Below are 23,890 nucleotides of genomic sequence, written 5' to 3'. Positions count from 1 at the left end.
CTGAGCTGCTTTGGTTCTGGTGCTGGGGGCCCGGTTGTCTCACCCAGCCCCCTCCTCCTCCTCCCGGTTCCAGCGCTTGTTGCGGTGGGGGCTGCTGGGGCTGTGATTGTTGTTGCTGCTGCTGCGATGCCATGGCGCCTTTCACAGAAGCCGTCTGGCTGTTTGGCATCGGTGATGGGTGCATCTTCCCACCTCCACCCCAACGCCCCTGGTGGGGTTTGGTGCATCCCATTTCCCCCCCCACCCCTCCTCCGCCCCCCCCACCCGTACCTCCTGCCCCCCAGGATCTCCTCGGGGCTCCCTCTTCCCAGCTACCCCACGTACCAACTTCTGAGTCTCCCCCACCGGAGTTACCTCCACCTCCTCCTTTCCTATCCTCTCCCCATCCTCCACCGCTGGATTTAGGCTCTCGCTCTCCCCAGTTCCCCCCACCCCTGTCCCTCTGCCCACCCCACCCTCCTCCATCCCGCCCCATCTCCTTCCAGCCTCCTCCTGTCCCCTTCTCCTCCTGGCCGCCTCCCCAACCACCAACTCCTCCACCTTGGTTACCCTGTTGTCCATTATCTGCCCACCCTCCTCCACCACCTCTACTGCGTTCCCTCCCTCCACCCCACTCCGACCCTTCGTTCCCCCATCCTTTTCCTTGACTCTCCCCTGGTCCTACCCCACCCCAGCCTCCTGTAGGCTTCCCCTGGCCTGGTCCAAGGCCACCGCCTCCTCCCATACCCGCTCCAGTGGTCATTGACCCAGATTGAGTGACGCCAGGAGGGTTTCTCATGTTGGAGCCTAGGGGCGGTGGCCCTTGGTTGGGCATGGAGTTACTGCCACTACTGCTGCCGTTGTTACCACTCTCCCAGCCCTCCCCGGAGCCACCAGAGGTCCCCAGGGAAGGGTTGGAGTTCAGGTTGGGAGCTGAGCCAGGGAGAGGGGTAGGAGCCATTGGATCAGTAGTTGAAGCAGAGCCAGTGGAGTATTGAGAAGATGGACCCATGGGAGTTGGAGCGTTTTGGGATGAAGCAGACGACCCAGACCCACCTTTTCCTGGTTCTAGGTCCCAGGCCACGTTCTGTCTGATCTGGGTCTGGCCCCAGCCCGTGTTGGAGAGGACACGCGGGTCCAGGTCACTGCGGCTGAGCATTGCCTGTAAGGCCACGTCAGGGTTGGGCGGCGGGGGGTGGGAATACCGGTGGTGACCGTACCCGTGGTGCTGATTGCCGCCGCCGCCTCTGGAGTTTCCCCCACCGCTGGATGAATTACCTCCTCTACCGCCCTTGCCTCCCCCCCACTCCCCTGTGTCCCCCCCTGCCCCTCCGTCCCCCTTCTGATTGTCCCAAGCTCTTGTCGTAGTGGTGGATGTTGTCGGAGAGGAAGAGGCGGCAGGGGGGTTGCTGCCCCCACTGCTGCTGCTGCTACTGCTGCGGCCTCCGACACCACCAGCCTCCCCTCCTAGATTTCCACCTCCACCCATCCCACCTGAATTACCTCCCCAGTCTCCAACTGAAGACCCTCGCTCTCCTCCTGCACCCCCTCCCTGAGATACCCCGGGGGTTTGAGTGCTACCCCCACTTCCAGCGCCCCAGGATTTCCCTCCACTACCCCCCTGAGCGCTGTACTTCCACCCCGAGCCTCCACCACCCTCAGCAGCTCCCCCTTCCCAACCATCAGTTCTTGAGGCACCCATTTTGGAGTTAGCAGCAGGGAAAGGCTGGCCTCCCCAAGAGGAGGATGAGGTTTGGGAGGCAGCGAGGTTCTCTCCACCATTGCCTCCTCCCCCACAGTCTGTATCGGCTCCCTCCCCTGTGCCCTCGTTTTTTGGTCCTGCTCCGGTCTCCAGTGCCGCTCCACCCCAACCCCCATCCGAAGGGTGCTCTCTGTCTCTGGATTGCATTTGGTGAAGTTGGTGCTGATGAGTGGATTGATTCACAGCTAGAGGTGGGTTCCCCAGGCCCGGGGCAGACAGAGACCCAGCCAGGCTCTGGAGAAGGGATGGGGGGGGGCCACCCTCAGAGGAAGCTGCCCCAGCCCCATCCTGCTGCACCAGGGCAGGCCAGGCGGAAGGGTTGGCATTTGGGTTGAAGTTGGCACCAGGGATCACCCCACTGCCACCAAGGGAGCCATCAGGGCCCACTGGCAGAGGGGAAGCTTTGGGAATGGAGGGCAATGATGCCCCTGGAGGACCCTGTGAGGCAGCAGATCCCCATACCACACTGACGGACAGCATACATTCATTGGGCATTGAGAACGAGGAAGTGGGTGATGGGGGACTGCCAGGATCGCCACCTTTCCACGAGGCACTGCTGTTCGGCACTCCACCACCTCCCTCACCCGACGAAGCACTACCACTTCCTGTCCCCGAAGCTTCACCTCCTCCTGCTCCGTTCCCGTCGCCAACGGCAATGCTAGGCCACTCCTCCAGGTCCGAGCCGTCCACGATGACCTTCTCCCTGCCCTGAGAGGAGGGCAGGCTGCCAGAGCCAACCCCCCACGTGGAATTTGCATAATTGGAAGAAGTAGTAGAAGAAGCAGCGATTGATGAGGATGAGGTGAGGGGCAGTGAGGGTGCAGCTGGACCCACATAGCCTGGACTAGAATCTGGAAGTGAAACAACATAAAGGCACATTATTAAAATGGAAGGTTAAATAAATATCTACTGTTGACCAATTGTTTAAAACCTCTTGAGGATACCCTAGGATAGGGGGCGCCACAGCGCATTTTGAAAAAAATTCGTTCCCATTTTCAACGGCCTACTAATCAAACTCAGAAGCTAGGACATGCATATACTTATTATATATGGATAGAAAACACCCTAAAGTTTCTAAAACTGTTTGAATGGTGTCTGTGAGTATAACAGAACTCATATGGCAGTCAAAACCCCGAGAACGATTGAAACAGGAAGTGGAATTATGAATTGTGGACTCGACTTCTCATCTTTCCCTATTAATCACACCGTTAACAATGGTTCAGTGAGCACTTCCTATTGCTTCCACTAGATGTCGCCAGTCTTTTCACAGTGGTTTGAGCCTTATACAGTCGAAACTCAGTGAATGAGACGCATTGGAAATTGGTCACAGGGGATGGGCCATCACCATTATGACGCCGGCGGCCCTGTCTACCCCCATCTTTGGAAACGTTTTAAAACACTCTACAACCGTCCCCGTCGAATCTTATTGGCTCTCTTGGTGTTACAGGCCCTGAAGATTAATGTTTTACAACGTTTGACATGTTTGAACGAACCTAAAGGCGGGAAAATCTCATTTTATCCGAAACTGCAGCCCTGTGCACGTCGGAGAATTTGGAGACAGCCCTAGGACGCGCTACCAACAGCAGGCTAATGGAAATGAAGGATGGACTTTTTCGACCGAAAATACATCTGTTGTGGACCTGGGATTCCTGGAAGTGCTTTCTGATGAAGACAACTAAAGGTAGGCGATTATTGACAATATTATACAAGATGAGATGTGACATGCGATTGTTCCAAGATGGCGCCGAGCTCGGTATATTAGCTCATTTTCTGAGTATCGCATCTCCTTTTATCGCAAAGTGTGATTACCCAGTAAAGTTAATTTAAAATCTGGTATGACAGGTGTTCAAGAAATATTCATCTATAAATGTTAGATTGACAATATAAATTTAAAAAATCGTTTTCGAATAGTAATTTAGGGAATTGTAGCACTGTTTCCCGGGACGCATTTGAGGGGAAAATAGTTAGTCAACGTCAGACGCCGATGTAAAATGCTGTTTTTATATATAAATTTGACCTTTATTGAACAAAAGAATGCATGCATTGTGTAACATGATGTCCTAGGTGTGTCATCTGATGAAGTTTGTAAAAGGTTAGTGCTGCATTTAGCTGTTTTTTGGTTATTTGTGATGCAAGTGGTTGGTCGGAAAATGGCTATGTTGCTGCTTTTTACGATGGACTCATCTAACATAATCTAATGATTTGCTTTTCCTGTAAAACCTTTTTGAAATCGGACGACGTGGGTCGATTCAGGAGAGGTGTATCTATAAAACAAAACAAAAAAATTATTAATTTTTTTTATGCTAATTGGCGATATGATTTTTCGCTGGATTTTGATCCCGCTGACGGGATGAGACGCTGAAGAGTTAAGTCTGGACACAGGAAAAAAACATTTTTAGACCAAAACATTATACCAAGAATGAAATAGGAAGGTATAGGATTCACTTTTAAAGTATTTGAACAGAGCCTAAACTTGCATGATGCTCCATGTCGGGACTCGTTCCAGACACCCACCTGAGGCAGCAGCCATGGTTGCATTGGGGCAGTCTCCCCCTCCGCCGGTGCCTCCCCCCCAGTAGCATGGAGGACAGCGGCGGCTGGCCCCTCTTCAGTAGCACTTTGTGGTCTTGCTGGCAGCGGAATCGCGGGGGCACTTCGCGGGGCATGTAGCGCTGGGAGGCCTGGGTGCCTGCTGCGGGGGGCTGTCCGTTGGCCACCGCCGGCCGCTTCGCATTGTTCCCACCCTGGGGGGGGGGGCGACGCCTGCAGCCGCGGTGGCAGGGGAGGGGGATGCCGAGGGGGTGGGTCCAGGGCTGGGGGAAGCAGAGCTGGGGGCGGCAGGAGACTGGGTGGACGAGGGCTTGGTCAATTCTGACACTGCATGGCAAAGGAGAAGATGTATAGAAGTCATTAAGGTGCATAGAGGAAAGAAAGTGATATGAAAATCGAAGGAAATGTCCTAACGGATAATAAACAGTGTACAAAACACCTGCTCTTTCCATGACAGACTGACCAGGCGAATCCAGGTCAAAGCTATGATCCCTTATTGATGTCACTTGTTAAATCCACTTCAAAATCAGTGTAGATGAAGGGGAGGAGACAGGTTAAAGAACGATTTTTAAGCCTTGAGACAATTGAGACGTGTATGTGTGTCATTCAGAGGGTGAATGGGCAAGACAAAAGATTTAAGTGCCTTTGAACTAGGTATGGTAGTAGGTGTCAGGAGCAACGGTTTGTGTCAACAGCAACACTGCTGGGTTTTTCATGCACAACAATGTGTGCATCAAGAATGGTTTACCACCCAAAAGGAGATCCAGCCAACTTGAGGAAAGCATTGGAGTCAACATGGGCCAGCATCCCTGTGGAACACGTGACACCTTGTAGAGTTCATGCCCTGACAAATTGAGTCTGTTCTGAGGGCAAAAGGGGTGCAACTCAATATTAGGAAGGGGTTCTTAATGTTTTGTACACTCAGTGTAAAGCATTGCATGTAGCCATCATCTTCATTTGAAATAAGGGCAGCGGGTAGCCTAGTGGTTAGACTGTTGGGACAGTAATGAAAAGGTTGTTTGTTTGAATCCGCGAGATTAAAAACAATTCTGCTGTTCTGACCTCGAAGGCAGTTAACAACCACCACCAACAATCACAACCAACCACAACCAACAACCCAACCAACAACCCCCAACCAACCAACAACCACAACCAACAACCAACCAACAACCAACCAACAACCCCCAACCAACCAACAACCCCCAACCAACCAACAACCCCAACAACCAACCAACAACCCCAACAACCAACCAACAACCCCCAACCAACCAACAACCCCCAACCAACCAACAACCCCCAACCAACCAACAACCACAACCAACCACAACCAACAACCAACCAACAACCCCCAACCAACCAACAACCACAACCAACCAACAACCACAACCAACCACAACCAACAACCAACCAACAACCCCCAACCAACCAACAACCACCCCCAACAACCACCCACCAACAACCACCCCCAACCAACCAACAACCACAACCAACCAACAACCAACAACCAACCAACAACCCCCAACCAACCAACAACCCCCAACCAACCAACAACCCCAACAACCAACCAACAACCCCCAACCAACCAACAACCCCCAACCAACCAACAACCACAACCAACCACAACCAACAACCAACCAACAACCCCCAACCAACCAACAACCACAACCAACCAACAACCACAACCAACCAACAACCAACAACCAACCAACAACCCCCAACCAACCAACAACCACAACCAACAACCACCCACCAACAACCACCCCCAACCAACCACAACCAACAACCACCCACCACCCCCAACCAACAACCACCCCCAACCAACAACCACCCCCAACCAACAACCACCACCAACCACAACCAACAACCACCCACCAACAACCAACCAACCACCACCAACCACAACCAACAACCACCCACCAACCACCACCAACCACCCACCAACAACCAACAACCACCAACCAACAACCACCAACCACCAACCACAACCCACCCACCAACAACCCACCCACCAACAACCACCCACCAACAACCACAACCAACAACCACCAACCACCCACCAACAACCACCCACCAACAACCAACCACCCACCAACAACCAACCACCCACCAACAACCAACCACCCACCAACAACCAACCACCCACCAACAACCAACCACCCACCAACAACCAACCAACCACAACAACAACCACCAACCACAACCAACAACAACCAACAACCACCCACCAACAACCAACAACCACCCACCAACAACAACAAAGGCAGCCCCCCGCACCTCTGAGGGGTTGGCTTAAATGCATAAGACATATTTTTGTTGAATGCAACTAAACAGGCCAGACCGGGGTTGAAATAAATGCATATTTCAAATAATGTGTAGCATGTTTTTTTATTACTTGTATAACTTTATGCGATGTCTGTCCGGTTTATCAGAGACTGTATAAAATGTTAGCAATGTGCTCTTTAGCATTTAGCTAATATTCTCTATAGGATTTTACAAGTACTTGTTAGCATTGCTAAACTTCAAATAACAGCAAGAGGCCATTGTGTTCAGTGCCGGTATTATGCATTTGAACCCAGGCCATACAGACCTGGGTTCAAATGCATGCAGTATTTCAACATTTGTAATAGAAAAAACACTTGTCTGCAGTTGAGAATTTTTCAAATTCAGCACCTGTCAAAGGTTTGGACACACCTACTCATTCAAGGATTTCTTGATTTTGACAAATTTCTACATTGTAGAATAATGGTGACGATATCAAAACTATGAAATAACACATGGAATGTAACAACAAAAAGTGTTAAACAAATAAAAAAATATTTTATATTTCAGATTCTTCAAAGTAGCCACCCTTTGCACAATTCTCTCAATCAGCTTCAACTGGATTGCCTTTCCAACAATCTTGAAGGAGTTCCCACATATACTGAGCACTTGTTGGCTGCTTTTCCTTCAGTCTGCGGTCCAACTCATCCCAAACCATCTCAATTGGGTTGAGGTCAGGTGATTGTGGAGGCCAGGTCATCTGATGCAGCACTCCATCACTCTCCTTGGTCAAATAGCCCTTACACAGCCTGGAGGTGTGTTTTTGGTCATTGTCCAGTTGAAAAACAAATGCTAGTCCCACTAAGCGCAAAGCAGATGGGATGGTGTATCGTTGTAGAATGCTGTGGTCGCCATGCTGGTTAAGTGTGCCTCGAATTCTAAATAAAACACAGACAGTGTCACCAGCAAAGCACCCCCACACCTCTTCCATGCTTCACGGTGGGAACCACACATGCAGAGATCATCCGTTCACCTACTCTGCGTCTCACAAAGACACAGAGTAGGCGGTTAGAACCAAAAATCTCTAATTTGGACTCACCAGACCAAAGGACAGTTTTCCACCAGTCTAATGTCCATTACTCGTGTTTCTTGGCCCAAGCAAGTCTCTTCTTATTATTGGTGTCCTTTAGTAGTGGTTTCTTTGCAGCAACTCGACCATGAAGGCCTGATTCACAGTCTCCTCTGAACAGTTGATGTTGAGATGTGTCTGTTACTTGAACTCTGTGAAACATTTATTTAGGCTGCAATCTGAGGTGCAGTTAACTCTAATGAACTTACCCTCTGCAGCAGAGGTAACTCTGGGTCTTCCTTTCCTGTGGCGGTCCTCATGAGAGCCAGTTTCATCATAGCACCTGGTTTTTGCGACTGCACTTGAAGAAACATTCAAAGATCTTGACATTTTCCGGATTGACTGGCCTTCATATCTTAAAGAAATGATGGACTGGCGTTTCTCTTTGCTTATTTGAGCTGTTCTTGCCATAATATGGACTTGGGTCTTTTACCAAATAGGGATATCTTCTGTATACCACCCCTACCTTGTCACAACACAACTGATTGGCTCAAGCGCATTGAGGAAAGAAATTCCACAAATAAACTTTTAACAAGGCCCACCTGTCAATTGAAATGCATTCCAGGTGACTACCTCAAAGCTGGTTGAGAGAATGCCAAGAGTGTGCAAAGCAGTCATAAAGGCAAGGGGTGGTTACTTTAAAGAATCTAAAATATATTTGGATTTGTTTAACACTTTTAGGTTACTACATGATTCCCTGTGTTATTTCATACTTTTTGATGTCTTCAATACTATTTTACAATGTAGAAAACAGTAAAAAATTAAGAAATACCCTGGAATGAGTAGGTGTGTCCAAACTTTTGACTGGTACATGCCAATACTTTCCAAATGTATTCCAATATTCAACTACTTGTGAGAATGACAGAAGAGGGAAAGAAACTGTTGTTTATCTACTGGATAGTGTGTCACTGCAGTTACAACACACAAAACCAACAGCATAAACAAACAATCTAGGACACCCAGAACTAAAATCTTTCATAACTGTGTCAGATGCTTGATGAAGTTCTGGGGAGAGACGTACATGTTAGAAAATGTACTGAAGAGACTAGCAAGGTCTCCACCCCTCTAAACGGAAACTCAGCCAGTTTCGGGCCAATGTACCCTCCCCTTACAAAATCCGAAAGAAGCGAGCACCTGCGAAATAGTGATTCGTCCAAACAACCAGTAATGAAAAATCTGCATACTGGAACAAATTTTCTCAGTAGTACTATCCAAAACTTTGTCGACAGATGTTACCATTTATGTTACGTGCATCTGTCAAGGAGAACTTATAAACAAACTGAAGGAATAAGACTCAAACACAAAAATTGCTAGCGTTGAGAATGACAAGACAGGCATAAGCTGACAGAAACAGGTGGGACCTTGTGAACATAGCAACCAGGTGAATCTAGCAGAGGATACAAAGATACTGCTCACCTTTGTTTTTTTGCTCTGCAACCTGAAACAAGACAAACATACATCAGTTGCCAAATATGGAAATATTACAATAAACGGCAAGAAAACATGAATGTGCATATTCTTACTGATTCATTAATCATAAACAGCATTGTTTGAACGACACAGGGGTAGGGATGGGCACGGTTATTTGAGTACTCAAATATCTGAACGGACGTTAGGATTAGATTACTTGGGAGAGTATAATTTATTTTAAAGGCTTTGCCTAAAATTCAATAAAATGATATTGCTACATAGCCAATAAGGATAAAGCGTTACATTTAAAATGTTATGAGTTTTATGAGTGTGCCCCGTAAAAAAAAAAAAGTCACCCTGTAGCCTTCACACGTGTAGCTTGTTGTTACTGTCGGTCAATCAAAACGGCGCTACAGTCAGAGGCTTCATGTGTAGCAAGTGAAGAGGGAGATTTCTAATCAATGCAAAACGGAATTACATTTATGGAATAAAGTTCGCTAAATGAGAAGGAGTTGACTACAATGATCCACCAACAGGTAGGCTGTTTCATATGAATGGAGTTATTGAAGACATAGGACGGGGAGTGCAGCAAAAGAGCCTCAAATAGCCTTGCTACTGTAGCTTGCTAGCTGGCTAACAGCTGGTTAATGTAGCTAGCTAGCTTCTTTACAACGATTTGAGGATGTCAAGACAGGCACTACCAGATGGTACGATAGATAACCTATGGCAGCAAGAAGTTGGTCTAACTATCGCGAGTCGGTTTGGCTGCCCCCCCCTCTCCGTGCAGCCCAGTGGCCCTCTCGAGTCACGTAAGCAAGTCTCCATTCAGTAAAAATGATAAATCTCTTTAAAACACATGGATTTCCAAAGTACAGATAACTGAAAAAATTATGATATTAATCAAACTTAAATAATTTAAAAATGCCCATCCCTACACAGGTGGCCGATGAAAACCAGTCAAATGTGTGGCATTGACTCGTTAAAAGAGTACTGTGGTCTGGACAGAGTGCCAGGCATAACAAGACCTAGTCATTAAATGTAATTTGTTGAGACTTGTGTGTATTGCATACAACTTTTAAAAACTGAATGTGCCCCAGCTGGCCAGGCCATCACAACTAGGTGAGATCATGTAGCCTATAATCTGGGTCAGAGCACTTATGTGCAAACTTCAGTTCTAAGAAAAATGGTAAGACTGCAACAATTTAAACTTGCAATTTTTGTTCTCCACCTTGATTTAAGCATCATTCAGTGCAAAGATGGCTGTTGGCATGGAAACATCTTTACCTTCTGAGAGGCTTCCCTTTTCCTTTTGTCTTCTTTCTTCCTTTTTTTGTCTTCCATGAACTACTGTTCCCTTTCCTGATACTCCTTTCTGGGGGAGAGAAGAAAAACACATTGCTAACCACAAACTAGTGCAACAGTCCTAAGAACAATCAGTGTTCCTTGTGCCGCCACAATTGCTAAATGATTCATGACCTAGGTCTCAGAAGATTACTGGACACGTGCTGTATTGTTCATACAGTAACTATCCACATAATAAACCTGCAGGAAATTCCAGGCTTATCCTCCCCTCAAAGCCTTGTTAGCCAATGTAATAAGGAAGGAGTTTTCAGGTCTTGTCATAAGCTTCAAAGGCTAAAGGCTCACTCCTGTTGAAAAGGCAGGGTCACACTTGCTCTTATTTTTTAAAATAAAATGTGCATCTTTATATATTTTTTTACTCCAGATACAAACTTCTACATACGAACAATTTACAGACAAACAATGACTACACCCCCAATCCCATAGCGCCTGCATGTTCACACCCCCAATCCCATAGCGCCTGCATGTTCACACCCCCAATCCCATAGCGCCTGCATGTTCACACCCCCAATCCCATAGCGCCTGCATGTTCACACCCCCAATCCCATAGCGCCTGCATGTTCACACCCCCAATCCCATAGCGCCTGCATGTTCACACCCCCAATCCCATAGCGCCTGCATGTTCACACCCCCAATCCCATAGCGCCTGCATGTTCACACCCCCAATCCCATAGCGCCTGCATGTTCACACCCCCAATCCCATAGCGCCTGCATGTTCACACCCCCAATCCCATAGCGCCTGCATGTTCACACCCCCAATCCCATAGCGCCTGCATGTTCACACCCCCAATCCCATAGCGCCTGCATGTTCACACCCCCAATCCCATAGCGCCTGCATGTTCACACCCCCAATCCCATAGCGCCTGCATGTTCACACCCCCAATCCCATAGCGCCTGCATGTTCACACCCCCAATCCCATAGCGCCTGCATGTTCACACCCCCAATCCCATAGCGCCTGCATGTTCACACCCCCAATCCCATAGCGCCTGCATGTTCACACCCCCAATCCCATAGCGCCTGCACGTTCACACCCCCAATCCCATAGCGCCTGCACGTTCACACCCCCAATCCCATAGCGCCTGCACGTTCACACCCCCAATCCCATAGCGCCTGCATGTTCACACCCCCAATCCCATAGCGCCTGCATGTTGACACCCCCAATCCCATAGCGCCTGCATGTTGACACCCCCAATCCCATAGCGCCTGCATGTTGACACCCCCAATCCCATAGCGCCTGCATGTTGACACCCCCAATCCCATAGCGCCTGCATGTTCACACCCCCAATCCCATAGCGCCTGCATGTTCACACCCCCAATCCCATAGCGCCTGCATGTTCACACCCCCACCCATAGCGCCTGCATGTTCACACCCCCACCCCAGCATGCTCACACACCTACTAGAGGTCGACCGATTAATCGGAATGGCCGATTAATTAGGGCCGATTTCAAGTTTTCATAACAATCGGAAATCGGTATTTTTGGGCGCCGATTTAAAAAATATATATACTGCTCAAAAAAATAAAGGGAACACTTAAACAACACATCCTAGATCTGAATGAAAGAAATAATCTTATTAAATACTTTTTTCTTTACATAGTTGAATGTGCTGACAACAAAAATCACACAAAAATAATCAATGGAAATCCAATTTATCAACCCATGGAGGTCTGGATTTGGAGTCACACTCAAAATTAAAGTGGAAAACCACACTACAGGCTGATCCAACTTTGATGTAATGTCCTTAAAACAAGTCAAAATGAGGCTCAGTAGTGTGTGTGGCCTCCACGTGCCTGTATGACCTCCCTACAACGCCTGGGCATGCTCCTGATGAGGTGGCGGATGGTCTCCTGAGGGATCTCCTCCCAGACCTGGACTAAAGCATCCGCCAACTCCTGGACAGTCTGTGGTGCAACGTGGCGTTGGTGGATGGAGCGAGACATGATGTCCCAGATGTGCTCAATTGGATTCAGGTCTGGGGAACGGGCGGGCCAGTCCATAGCATCAATGCCTTCGTCTTGCAGGAACTGCTGACACACTCCAGCCACATGAGGTCTAGTATTGTCTTGCATTAGGAGGAACCCAGGGCCAACCGCACCAGCATATGGTCTCACAAGGGGTCTGAGGATCTCATCTCGGTACCTAATGGCAGTCAGGCTACCTCTGGCGAGCACACGGAGGGCTGTGCGGCACCCCAAAGAAATGCCACCCCACACCATGACTGACCCACCACCAAACCGGTCATGCTGGAGGATGTTGCAGGCAGCAGAATGTTCTCCACGGCGTCTCCAGACTCTGTCACATCTGTCACGTGCTCAGTGTGAACCTGCTTTCATCTGTGAAGAGCACAGGGCGCCAGTGGCGAATTTGCCCATCTTGGTGTTCTCTGGCAAATGCCAAACGTCCTGCACGGTGTTGGGCTGTAAGCACAACCCCCACCTGTGGACGTCGGGCCCTCATACCACCCTCATGGAGTCTTTCTGACCGTTTGAGCAGACACATGCACATTTGTGGCCTGCTGGAGGTCATTTTGCAGGGCTCTGGCAGTGCTCCTCCTGCTCCTCCTTGCACAAAGGCGGAGGTAGCGGTCCTGCTGCTGGGTTGTTGCCCTCCTACGGCCTCCTCCACGTCTCCTGATGTACTGGCCTGTCTCCTGGTAGCGCCTCCATGCTCTGGACACTACGCTGACAGACACAGCAAACCTTGCCACAGATCGCATTGATGTCCCATCCTGGATGAGCTGCACTACCTGAGCCACTTGTGTGGGTTGTAGACTCAGTCTCATGCTACCACTAGAGTGAACGCACCGCCAGCATTCAAAAGTGACCAAACATCAGCCAGGAAGCATAGGAACTGAGAAGTGGTCTGTGGTCCCCACCTGCAGAACCACTCCTTTATTGGGGGTGTCTTGCTAATTGCCTATCATTTCCACCTGTTGTCTATTCCATTTGCACAACAGCATGTGAAATGTATTGTCAATCAGTGTTGCTTCCTAAGTGGACAGTTTAATTTCACAGAAGTGTGATTGACTTGGAGTTACATTGTGTTGTTTAAGTGTTCCCTTTATTTTTTTGAGCAGTGTATATTTCGACCTTTATTTAACTAGGCAAGTCAGTTAAACTGGGCTAGGCGGGACGAATTCGTCCCACCTACGCAACAGCCAGTGTAATCCAGTGGCGCGATTTTCAAATACCTTAAATCCTATTACTTCATTTTCTCAAACATAAGACTATTTTACAGCTATTTAAAGACAAGACTCTCGTTAATCTAACCACACTGTCCGATTTCAAAAAGGCTTTACAACGAAAGCAAAACATTAGATTATGTCAGCAGAGTACCCAGCCAGAAATAATCAGACACCCATTTTTCAAGCTAGCATATAATGTCACAAAAACCCAGAAGACAGCTAAATGCAGCACTAACCTTTGATGATCTTCATCAGATGACAACCCTAGGACATTATGTTATACAATACATGCATGTTTTGTTCAATCAAGTTCATATTTATATCAAAAAACAGCTTTTTACATTAGCATGTGACGTTCAGAACTAGCATACCCCCCGCAAACTTCCGGGGAATTTACTAACAATTTACTAAATTACTCACGATAAACGTTCACAAAAAGCATAACAATTATTTTAAGAATTATAGATACAGAACTCCTCTATGCACTCGATATGTCCGATTTTAAAATAGAATATTGCAAAATGTGCTTTCACCAAAAAGCTAAGTACATAGCCCAGCCATCACGGGCTAGCTATTTAGACACCCGGCAAGTTTAGCCTTCACCAAAATCAGATTTACTATAACAAAAATGTTATTACCTTTGTTGTCTTCGTCAGAATGCACTCCCAGGACTTCTACTTCAATAACAAATGTTGGTTTGGTCCCAAATAATCCATCGTTATATCCAAATAGCGGCGTTTTGTTTGTGCGTTCCAGACACTATCCGAAATGGTAAATTAGGGTTACGAGCATGGCGCAATTCGTGACAAAAAAATTCTAAATATTCCATTACCGTACTTCGAAGCATGTCAACCGCTGTTTAAAATCAATTTTTATGCAATTTATCTCGTAAAAAAGCGATAATATTCCGACCGGGAATCTCCTTTTCGGTAAACAGAGGAAAAAACAGAAAGACGGGGGCGGCCAGTGCACGCGCCTAAGCCCACTGTCCCTTGATCGGCCACTTGAGAAAGGCGATAATGTGTTTCAGCCTGGGGCTGGAATGACGACATTCAGGTTTTTCCCTGGCTCTGAGAGCCTATTGGAGCCGTGGGAAGTGTCACGTTACCGCAGAGATCCTAAGTTTTGGAAAGAGATGTCAAAGAAAGACAAAAAATGGTCAGACAGGCCACCTCCTGTAAAGGAATCGCTCAGGTTTTGACCTGCCATTTGAGTTCTGTTATACTCAGACACCATTCAAACAGTTTTAGAAACTTTGGAGTGTTTTCTATCCAAAGCCAATAATTATATGCATATTCTAGTTACTGGGCAGGAGTAGTAACCAGATTAAATCGGGTACGTTTTTTATCCAGCCGTGTCAATACTGCCCCCTAGCCCTAACAGGTTAAGAACACATTCTTATTTTCAATGACGGCCTAGGAACGGTGGGTTAACTGCCTTGTTCAGGGGCAGAAAGACAGATTTTTACCTTGTCAGCTCAGGGATTCAATCTTGCAACCTTATGGTTAACTAGTCCAACACTCTAACCACCTGCTTTACATTGCACTCCACGAGGTTACGCGAATGCAGTAAGAAGCCAAGGTAAGTTGCTAGCTAGCATTAAACTTATCTTATAAAAAACAATCAATCAATCATAATCACTAGTTAACTACACATGGTTGATGATATTACTAGTTTATCTAGCATGTCCTGTGTTGCATATAATCGCTTAGGTACACGTTGCTCCAACCATAAACATCAATGCCTTTCTTAAAATCAATACACAAGTATATATTTTTAAACCTGCATATTTAGTTAATATTGCCTGCTAACACGAATTTCTTTTAACTAGGGAAAATGTGTCACTTCTCTTGCAAACAGAGAAGTGCAGCAGTTTGGGCCGCCTGGCTCGTTGCAAACTGTGAAGACTATTTCTTCCTAACAAAGACAGCCGACTTCGCCAAAACGGGGATGATTTAACAAAAGCACATTTGCGAAAAAAGCACAATCGTTGCACGACTGTACCTAACAATAAACATCAATGCCTTTCTTAACCTGTTAGGGCTAGGGGGCAGTATTTGCACGGCTGGATAAAAAAAATGTACCCGATTTAATCTGGTTACTTATCCTACCCAGTAACTAGAATATGCATATACTTATTATATATGGATAGAAAACACTCTAAAGTTTCTAAAACTGTTTGAATGGTGTCTGTGAGTATAACAGAACTCATTTGGCAGGCAAAACCCTGAGACATTTTCTGACAGGAAGTGGATACCTGATGTGTTGTATTACCTTTAAACCTATCCCATTGAAAAACACAGGGGCTGAGGAATATTTTGGCACTTCCTATTGCTTCCACTAGATGTCACCAGCCTTTACAAAGTGTTTTGAGTCTTCTGGAGGGAGATCTGACCGAACAAGAGCCATGGAACGATGATGGCCCATTAGACACCTGGCGCGCGAGTTCATGTTGGGTACCCTCGTTCCAATACGTTATAAAAGAGTATGCATTCGTCCACCTTGAATATTATTCATGTTTTGGTTCAAAAAGGCCCTAATGATTTATGCTATACAACGTTTGACATGTTTGAACGAACGTAAATATATTTTTTCCCCTCGTTCATGACGAGAAGTCCGGCTGGCTTAGATCATGTGCTAACAAGACGGAGATTTTTGGACATAAATGATGAGCTTTTTTGAACAAAACTACATTCGGTATGGACCTGTGATACCTGGAAGTGACATCTGATGAAGAGAATCAAAGGTAATGGATTATTTACATAGTATTTTCGATTTTAGATCTCCCCAACATGACGTCTAGTCTGTATCGCAACGCGTATTTTTCTGGGCGCAGTGCTCAGATTATTGCAAAGTGTGATTTCCCAGTAAGGTTATTTTTAAATCTGGCAAGTTGATTGCGTTCAAGAGATGTAAATCTATAATTCTTTAAATGACAATATAATATTTTACCAATGTTTTCTAATTTTAATTATTTAATTTGTGGCGTTGACTTGACTGCCTGTTATTGGAGGGAAACGATTTCCTCAACATCAATGCCATAGTAAAACGCTGTTTTTGGATATAAATATGAACTTGATAGAACTAAAAATGCATGCATTGTCTAACATAATGTCCTAGGAGTGTCATCTGATGGAGATTGTAAAAGGTTAGTGCATCATTTTAGCTGGTTTTATGGTTTTGGTGACCCTGTCTTTGAATTGACAAAACATTACACACAACTCTTGTAAATGTACTGTCCTAACATACTCTAAATTTATGCTTTCGCCGTAAAACCTTTTTGAAATCGTAAAACGTGGTTAGATTAAGGAGATGTTTATCTTTCAAAGGGTGTAAAATAGTTGTATGTTTGAAAAATTAGAATTTTTACATTTATTTGGATTCAAATTTGCCGCTCTTGAAATGCACCTGCTGTTGATGGAGTGCACCACGGGGGGGACGCTAGAGTCCCACCTAGCCCATAGAGGTTAAAATCAATACACAAAAGTATATATTTTTAAACCTGCATATTTAGCTAAATGAAATCCAGGTTAGCAGGCAATATTAACCAGGCGAAATTGTGTCATTTTGCGTTCATTGCACACAGTCAGGGTATATGCAACACTTTGGGTAATTTGTCAGAATTTTATGTAATTATGACATAACACTGAAGGTTGTGCAATGTAACAGGAATAACGTTTTGTTTTCGAGATGATAGTTTCCGGATTCTAACATATTAATGACCCAAGGCTCGTGTTTCTGTGTGTTTATTATGTTATAATTAAGTCTATGATTTGATAGAGCAGTCTGACTGAGCGATGGTAGGCAGCAGCAGGCTCGTAAGCATTTCTTATAGTAAATCTGAGTTTGGTGAGGGCCAAACTTGGTGGGTGTCAAATTAGCTAGCCGTGATGGCCAGGCTATCTACTCAGAATATTGCAAAATGCGCTTTCGCCGAAAAGCTATTTTAAAATCTGACACCACGATTGCATAAAGGAGTTCTGTATCTATAATTCTTAAAATAATTGTTATGTATTCTGTGAACGTTAATCGTGAGTAATTTAGTAAATTCACCAGAAGTTTGCGGTGGGTATGCTAGTTCTGAACATCACAATGCTAATGTAAAAAGCTGGTTTTTGATACAAATATGAACTTAATTGAACAAAACATGCATGTATAACATAATGTCCTAGGAGTGTCATCTGATGAAGATCATCAAAGGTTAGTGCTGCATTTAGCTGTGGTTTTGGTTTTTGTGACATATATGCTTGCTTTGAAAATGGCTGTGTGATTATTTTTGGCAGGGTACTCTCCTGACAATCTAATGTTTTGCTTTCGCTGTAAAGCCTTTTTGAAATCGGACAATGTGGTTAGATTAACGAGAGTCTTGTCTTTAAAATGGTGTAAAATAGTCATATGTTTGAGAAATTGAAGTTATAGCATTTTTGAGGTATTTGTATTTCGCGCCACTCGATTCCACTGGCTGTTGACTAGGTGGGACGCAAGCGTTTATGACTTCAAGCCTATCAACTCCCAAGATTAGGCTGGTGTAACCGATGTGAAATGGCTAGCTAGTTAGCGGGGTGCGCGCTAACAGCGTTTCAAACGTCACTCGCTCGCTCTGAGACTTGGAGTAGTTGTTCCCCTTGCTCTGCATGGGTAACGCTGCTTCGAGGGTGGCTGTTGTCGATGTGTTCCTGGTTCGAGCCCAGGTAGGAGTGAGGAGAGGGACGGAAGCTATACTGTTACACTGGCAATACTAAAGTGCCTATAAGAACATCCAATAGTCAAAGGTATATGAAATACAAATCGTAGAGAGAGAAATAGTCCTATAATAACTACAACCTAAAACTTCTTACCTGGGAATATTGAAGACTCATGTTAATAAGGAACAACCAGCTTTCATATGTTCTCATGTTCTGAGCAAGGAACTTAAATGTTATCTTTTTTACATGGCACATATTGCACTTTTATTTTCTTCTCCAACACTTGGTTTTTGCATTATTTAAACCAAAGTGAACATGTTTCATTATTTATTTGAGGCTAAATTGATTTTATTGATGTACTATATTAAGTTAAAATAAGTGTTCATTCAGTATTGTTGTAATTGTCATTATTACCCAAAAAAGTTAAATTAATAAAAAAATTAAATAAATAAAATGTTTTATTTTATATTTTTTAAATGTATTTTTGAAATGTTTTATTATTTATTTATAAAATCGGCTGATTAATCGGTATCAGCTTTTTTGTCCTCCAATAATCGGTATCGGTGTTGAAAAATCATAATCGATCGACCTCTAGTTCACACCCCGAGTGCCCACACCCATACCAGCATGTTCACACCCCCATCCCTAGTGCCTGCATGCTCACAACCTTACCCCAGCCCAGCATGCTCACACCCTTACCCCAGCCCAGCATGCTCACACCCTTACCCCAGCCCAGCATGCTCACACCCTTACCCCAGCCCAGCATGCTCACACCCCCAGCCCAGCATGCTCACACCCCCAGCCCAGCATGCTCACACCCCCAGCCCAGCATGCTCACACCCCCAGCCCAGCATGCTCACACCCCCAGCCCAGCATGCTCACACCCCCAGCCCAGCATGCTCACACCCCCAGCCATAGTGCCTGCATGCTCACACCCATACCAGCATGTTCACACCCTCATCCCTAGTGCCTGCATGCTCACACCCCTACCCCATCCCTAGTGCCTGCTCACACCCTACCCCAGCATGTTAACACCCCCATCCCTAGTACCTGCATGCTCACACCCCTACCCCAGCATGTTAACACCCCCATCCCTAGTACCTGCATGTTCACACCCTCATCCCTAGTGCCTGCATGCTCACACCCCTACCCCATCCCTAGTGCCTGCTCACACCCTACCCCAGCATGTTCACACTCCCATCCCTAGTACCTGCATGCTCACACCCCTATCCCAGCATGTTAACACCCCCATCCCTAGTACCTGCATGTTCACACCCTCATCCCTAGTGCCTGCATGCTCACACCCCTACCCCATCCCTAGTGCCTGCTCACACCCTACCCCAGCATGTTCACACTCCCATCCCTTGTACCTGCATGCTCACACCCCTACCCCAGCATGTTAACACCCCCATCCCTAGTACCTGCATGCTCACACCCATACCAGCATGCTAACACCCACATCCCTAGTGCCTGCATTATAGTTGGCCACTTGGCCTTAAATTGTACCAATGTGTTTCTCAGTTGCCCATGCCATTTCAACAATACATAATTTAGATTTTAAAACTTGTGTCTTAATGTTTGCTAGCTTATACCACGGTTTCCCAAACACGGTCTTGGGGCCCCCCTTGGGTGCACCTTTTAGGTTTTGCCCTAGGACTACACAGCTGATCCAAATAATCAAAGCTTGATGATGAGTTGGTTATTTGAATCAGCTGTGTAGTGCTAGGGCAAAAAAACTAAACTAAACATGCACCCAGGAAACCCTGGCCTATACCATAGCCCTGGTGACAGCATTGTAAGGGATCTGATTGTAAGGGGTTGTAAGGGGTCTGGCTGTATTGACACACCTATTAGAATTCAGGTACTATTTCTTATTAAAGGCCAGACATGCTAAATAAGGTTGTTATGTAGCTAAAGGAATCCATAACCAAGCATTACAACCAAAAACAGTGTTTGCACATCACAAATAGACATGACACCACACGATTGATAAGAGTTAAGTGGACATAATGGACAATGCTTTGCAAATGACCTGTAACGGAAAACGAAACTGATAATGAGAGTGTGCAGCTGTTTGTGGCCCTTCTTTCTCAGTGACATAGCTAAAGCCACGGGCCACAGTTGTCATGATTTCGGAGGCTCTGGTCAGAGGCAGGCTTATGTAACTAGTTAGCTGCAACAGCTATCCTTCACGCATGTACATATGTCAACATTTCGTGCATGGGAATAAACATAGCTAGCTAACTATGCAAGTATGAAGGTGCAACAATATAGCTACCTAACTTATCGAAAATCGCAGCTTGCTAATGCTGAGCCCTGGTGTTGGCCATTCAGCAACCGTGGCTGGCAACAAAAATGCTGCATGTCGATGGTTGTTGGCTATCGTTATGAAGGTATGGCGGGCTAAAAATTGACACATGACACGGACAACGGGCTCAGATCAAGAAACCGAGTAGCTAGTTAGCTATCCGCATAATACTGGTAGTTAGCTAGTTAACGTTAGCTTAGCTTGCTAATGGAAAATGAACCAATATTCATATTTTAGTGCACGCGGGGTCTTGCACCGACCAAGCAAAGTAAATAAAATAAGACGTAGCTATTTAACTAGCTATATCGACCAGCTAGCTAGACATCTTGTAACGGCTAACTGCTAAGCTGAGCTAACTACCAAGACAACATCACCGTCTTCATTTTTGAAAATGCAAGTATACCAGCATAATTCACTGCAAGATTACGACCCAGACTCCGGAGTTAACTAGCTACATTGCTTTGATTCCGCTCGCGAATTAAGTAAATCTATCCAAAGGCAAGATAACTTCTCTAGATGCTCACTCGCGCAACGACATCCATTCGGTTGCATAGCAAACTAGCTAACGTTGGTTATATTTTAACACCTTTGTCGACAGAACATTTCTGCGTTACAACTATGGAATATGCATGCAGCTAACGAACTTTAGACATTAACTAAATGATACTCACCTCAGGAATCACATATGAAATATAGCTGGCGTGTTAGCTAGCTAAAGAAGCAAATATTATTTCCCCTTTCATCTGCTGTGGCTAAAGTGCTTCAGTGCGAAATCCTAGTTGATGAAACATGGAAAAACAACCTCAACGAATAATGAAGTATGTGGCTAACAAAGAAATATACTCGTTGGTGCTCTTGATTTGTAAATACTATGATAACGTAAACCTAACTAATGTGCAGAATAATTCGTTTTTAAAGCTCTGGAAAGTCAGTTGGTTGACGGTCGGCCATTTTGCTGCTCTGTATGAATCGAATGTCTCGCCCACAAGAGTTCTAGCACATATAGAAAATGAGCCAGAAATTTCACCGGATGTACAAATGTGAAGCATTCGGTTGGCGTTTCCAATCACTACCAAATTTGATGATGAGAGGAAGCCCAGTGGCCGGCAGTGGGAGAAGATGGAGCGAAATGGATTTGGGCCGACATTCTGCACATTTCCTCATCGATTAAATATTTTATCTCAATACAGATTTCTGTTTCCAAAACTACAATCTGTTACGAACAGATTGGACTAAGTTTTGTAGATTTTACCCTTTGCCAAAGTTTTAAAAAATTGCGTTCTTTAGAAGGAGTGCAAAGGCGAATTGGCCTATTGCACACGCGTACTTCACTGAGTAGGCGTACCCTAACACAAATATGCAAATATATGTTATAGCGCGGATCTCGCTAGCCCGTGCTTGGCTCTGCCACCTCCTTGCATGTTGTGCCCACTATGATTAATTTGCTCCCATTGGAAACGACAGGCTCTCGTCTATCTTGGGTTAGTTATAAAAATCTTTGCTTCTATGGTCTCGGCAGCAGCAAGCTCTCTCTCTGACGGGAGTATATGGGCTTGTGGTGAGGCCGATTTTTGTCCTTCAATTAAACAACGGTGGAGTTAGTTTCTTTCACTACCATTAGGCAAGAATACCCTATAGTAAAAAAAACGTACAGTCAAATAAAATACCTATTTTAATAATTTTTCATATGGGTTGAAGTATGGACAGTGGACACGAATGACGTCATATTTAAACATTTCGGCCATAAAAATGCAACAAAAGTTTTAAGATCATGGATTTGGTATTCTAAACGTCTAGATGCGCCCCCTTGTAAAACGCCCCATTAGGACCAACATGTGAAGTTCATAGGAGCATAATAAAGTATTTGTTAAATGAAAGCTAACAGTCTATATTTCTGGGAAAAGTAAAGGCTTTGATTTCTGGTAAAACAGACAGAAAAGGGGTCTTAGAAAACATCCACCCGAAAAAGTCTTAAAACGTATTAGAAATACATAATCAAAACACATTAATGTTGAAGTAAAGACCTCTGCCAACTGATATCAACATATATTTAGTTTTGGATAAATTATTTGCCTTCTGTAAGTTTTGTAAGAAACATTGCCTTGGGCCTTGTAATTTTGCCCCAATATCTTTAAGATATTTTCTAATCTCTCTCCCTCATGAGGAGGGAGGTAAATGAAAGTTCACAGAAGTAACATGTAAAAGTAGACCTACCAATTAGTTATAGTGCTTTTACTGATATCAAGTTTGTTTATGAATTATTAAGTGATTGTCAAATCGGTAACGGAATTACCGCAATTGAATTTTCTTAAATGGGAAATCATAGTAGTCACAAACCACAATCGGGTCACCTGCTACTGTCCTCGCTTTCACTGTTGTGTTCAGCTCATAACTGTTTTCTTAATTTTTCTGTCATCTGGTGGTAAACGCAAGACTGTGAAAACAGTCTAGACAACCCCTCAATCTCCCCCTCTCTCTGCTCTCTGTCCAGTTAAGGCTCTCCCGAGCCTTGCTTATACTACCATGACACCTACCACCTACGGTCTTTCCATTTACTGTAACAAGCATCCTCACCCACTGAGCACACACGACATCGGACGTCCATGTACATTGAAAAGTAGTTGACATTTGGTCATTCCGCCCTGGCCTTGATTTCAATGTCCAGAGGTAGTTTTCTGGTCCGGACCAGCTTTAATTTCAACCTCCACAGACATGGATTTTTGGTCCGGCCCTGACCGGCCTTGATTTGGCCCAAACATAGACGTCCATGAGGGGTTCAGATTTGGTCTGAATATTTCAGTTTGGACAGTACAGCACAGTACAGTACGGTACAGTAAAGCACAAAAGAGTACAGTAAGGTAAAGAAAAGTAGAGTATAATAGTTCAGTACAGTACAATTCAGTACAGTACAGTTGAGTTCAGTTCAGTACAGTACAGTCAAGTAGAGTTCAGTACATTACAGTAGAGTTCATTTCAGTACAGTACCGTAGAGTTCAGTACAGTACAAAATAGTTCAGTTAATTACAGTACAGTAGAGTTCAGTACAGTATAGTAGAGTTCATTACAGCACAGTACAGTAGAGTTTAGTAGAGTTCAGTAGAGATTAGTTCATTTCAGTATAATTCAGTACAGCAGAGTACAGTAGAGTTCAGCACAATACAGTAGACTTCAGTACAGTAGAGTTCAGTACAGTATAGTTCAGTACAGTAGAGTACACTGCAGTAGAATTCAGTACAGTATAGTAGAGTTCATTACAGCACA

General features: G+C 45.2%; 1 protein-coding gene across 1 annotated transcript; it reads right to left on the bottom strand.

Annotated features, from left to right (window-relative positions):
* Window positions 1-4,288: 4,288 nt before the first annotated feature.
* On the bottom strand, window positions 4,289-21,852 carry LOC123724072 (vegetative cell wall protein gp1). Its single transcript, XM_045724007.1, has 4 exons — window positions 21,301-21,852; window positions 10,374-10,461; window positions 9,096-9,117; window positions 4,289-4,618 (listed from the first exon to the last, which is right to left on the bottom strand). Exons 2-4 carry the CDS (start codon window positions 10,428-10,430, stop codon window positions 4,350-4,352), a joined length of 348 nt encoding a protein of 115 aa, XP_045579963.1. The 5' UTR covers window positions 10,431-10,461; window positions 21,301-21,852; the 3' UTR covers window positions 4,289-4,349.
* Between the last annotated feature and the right edge of the window lie 2,038 nt (window positions 21,853-23,890).

Source organism: Salmo salar, chromosome ssa01 (assembly GCF_905237065.1).
Source record: "Salmo salar chromosome ssa01, Ssal_v3.1, whole genome shotgun sequence".
NCBI lineage: Eukaryota > Metazoa > Chordata > Actinopteri > Salmoniformes > Salmonidae > Salmo > Salmo salar.
This window is presented reverse-complemented; position numbering and strand designations above follow the sequence as displayed.

What these genes read in the sequence shown, in the direction of transcription:
- LOC123724072 (XM_045724007.1), bottom strand. Translation starts at nt 10,430, where the DNA reads ATGGAAGACAAAAAAAGGAAGAAAGAAGACAAAAGGAAAAGGGAAGCC. An exon ending in AAAGGGAAGCCTCTCAGAAG is followed by an intron (nt 9,118 to 10,373) that starts GTAAAGATGTTT and finishes GTCTTGTTTCAG; the next exon opens with GTTGCAGAGCAAAAAAACAA. An exon ending in TGCAGAGCAAAAAAACAAAG is followed by an intron (nt 4,619 to 9,095) that starts GTGAGCAGTATC and finishes TTTGCCATGCAG; the next exon opens with TGTCAGAATTGACCAAGCCC.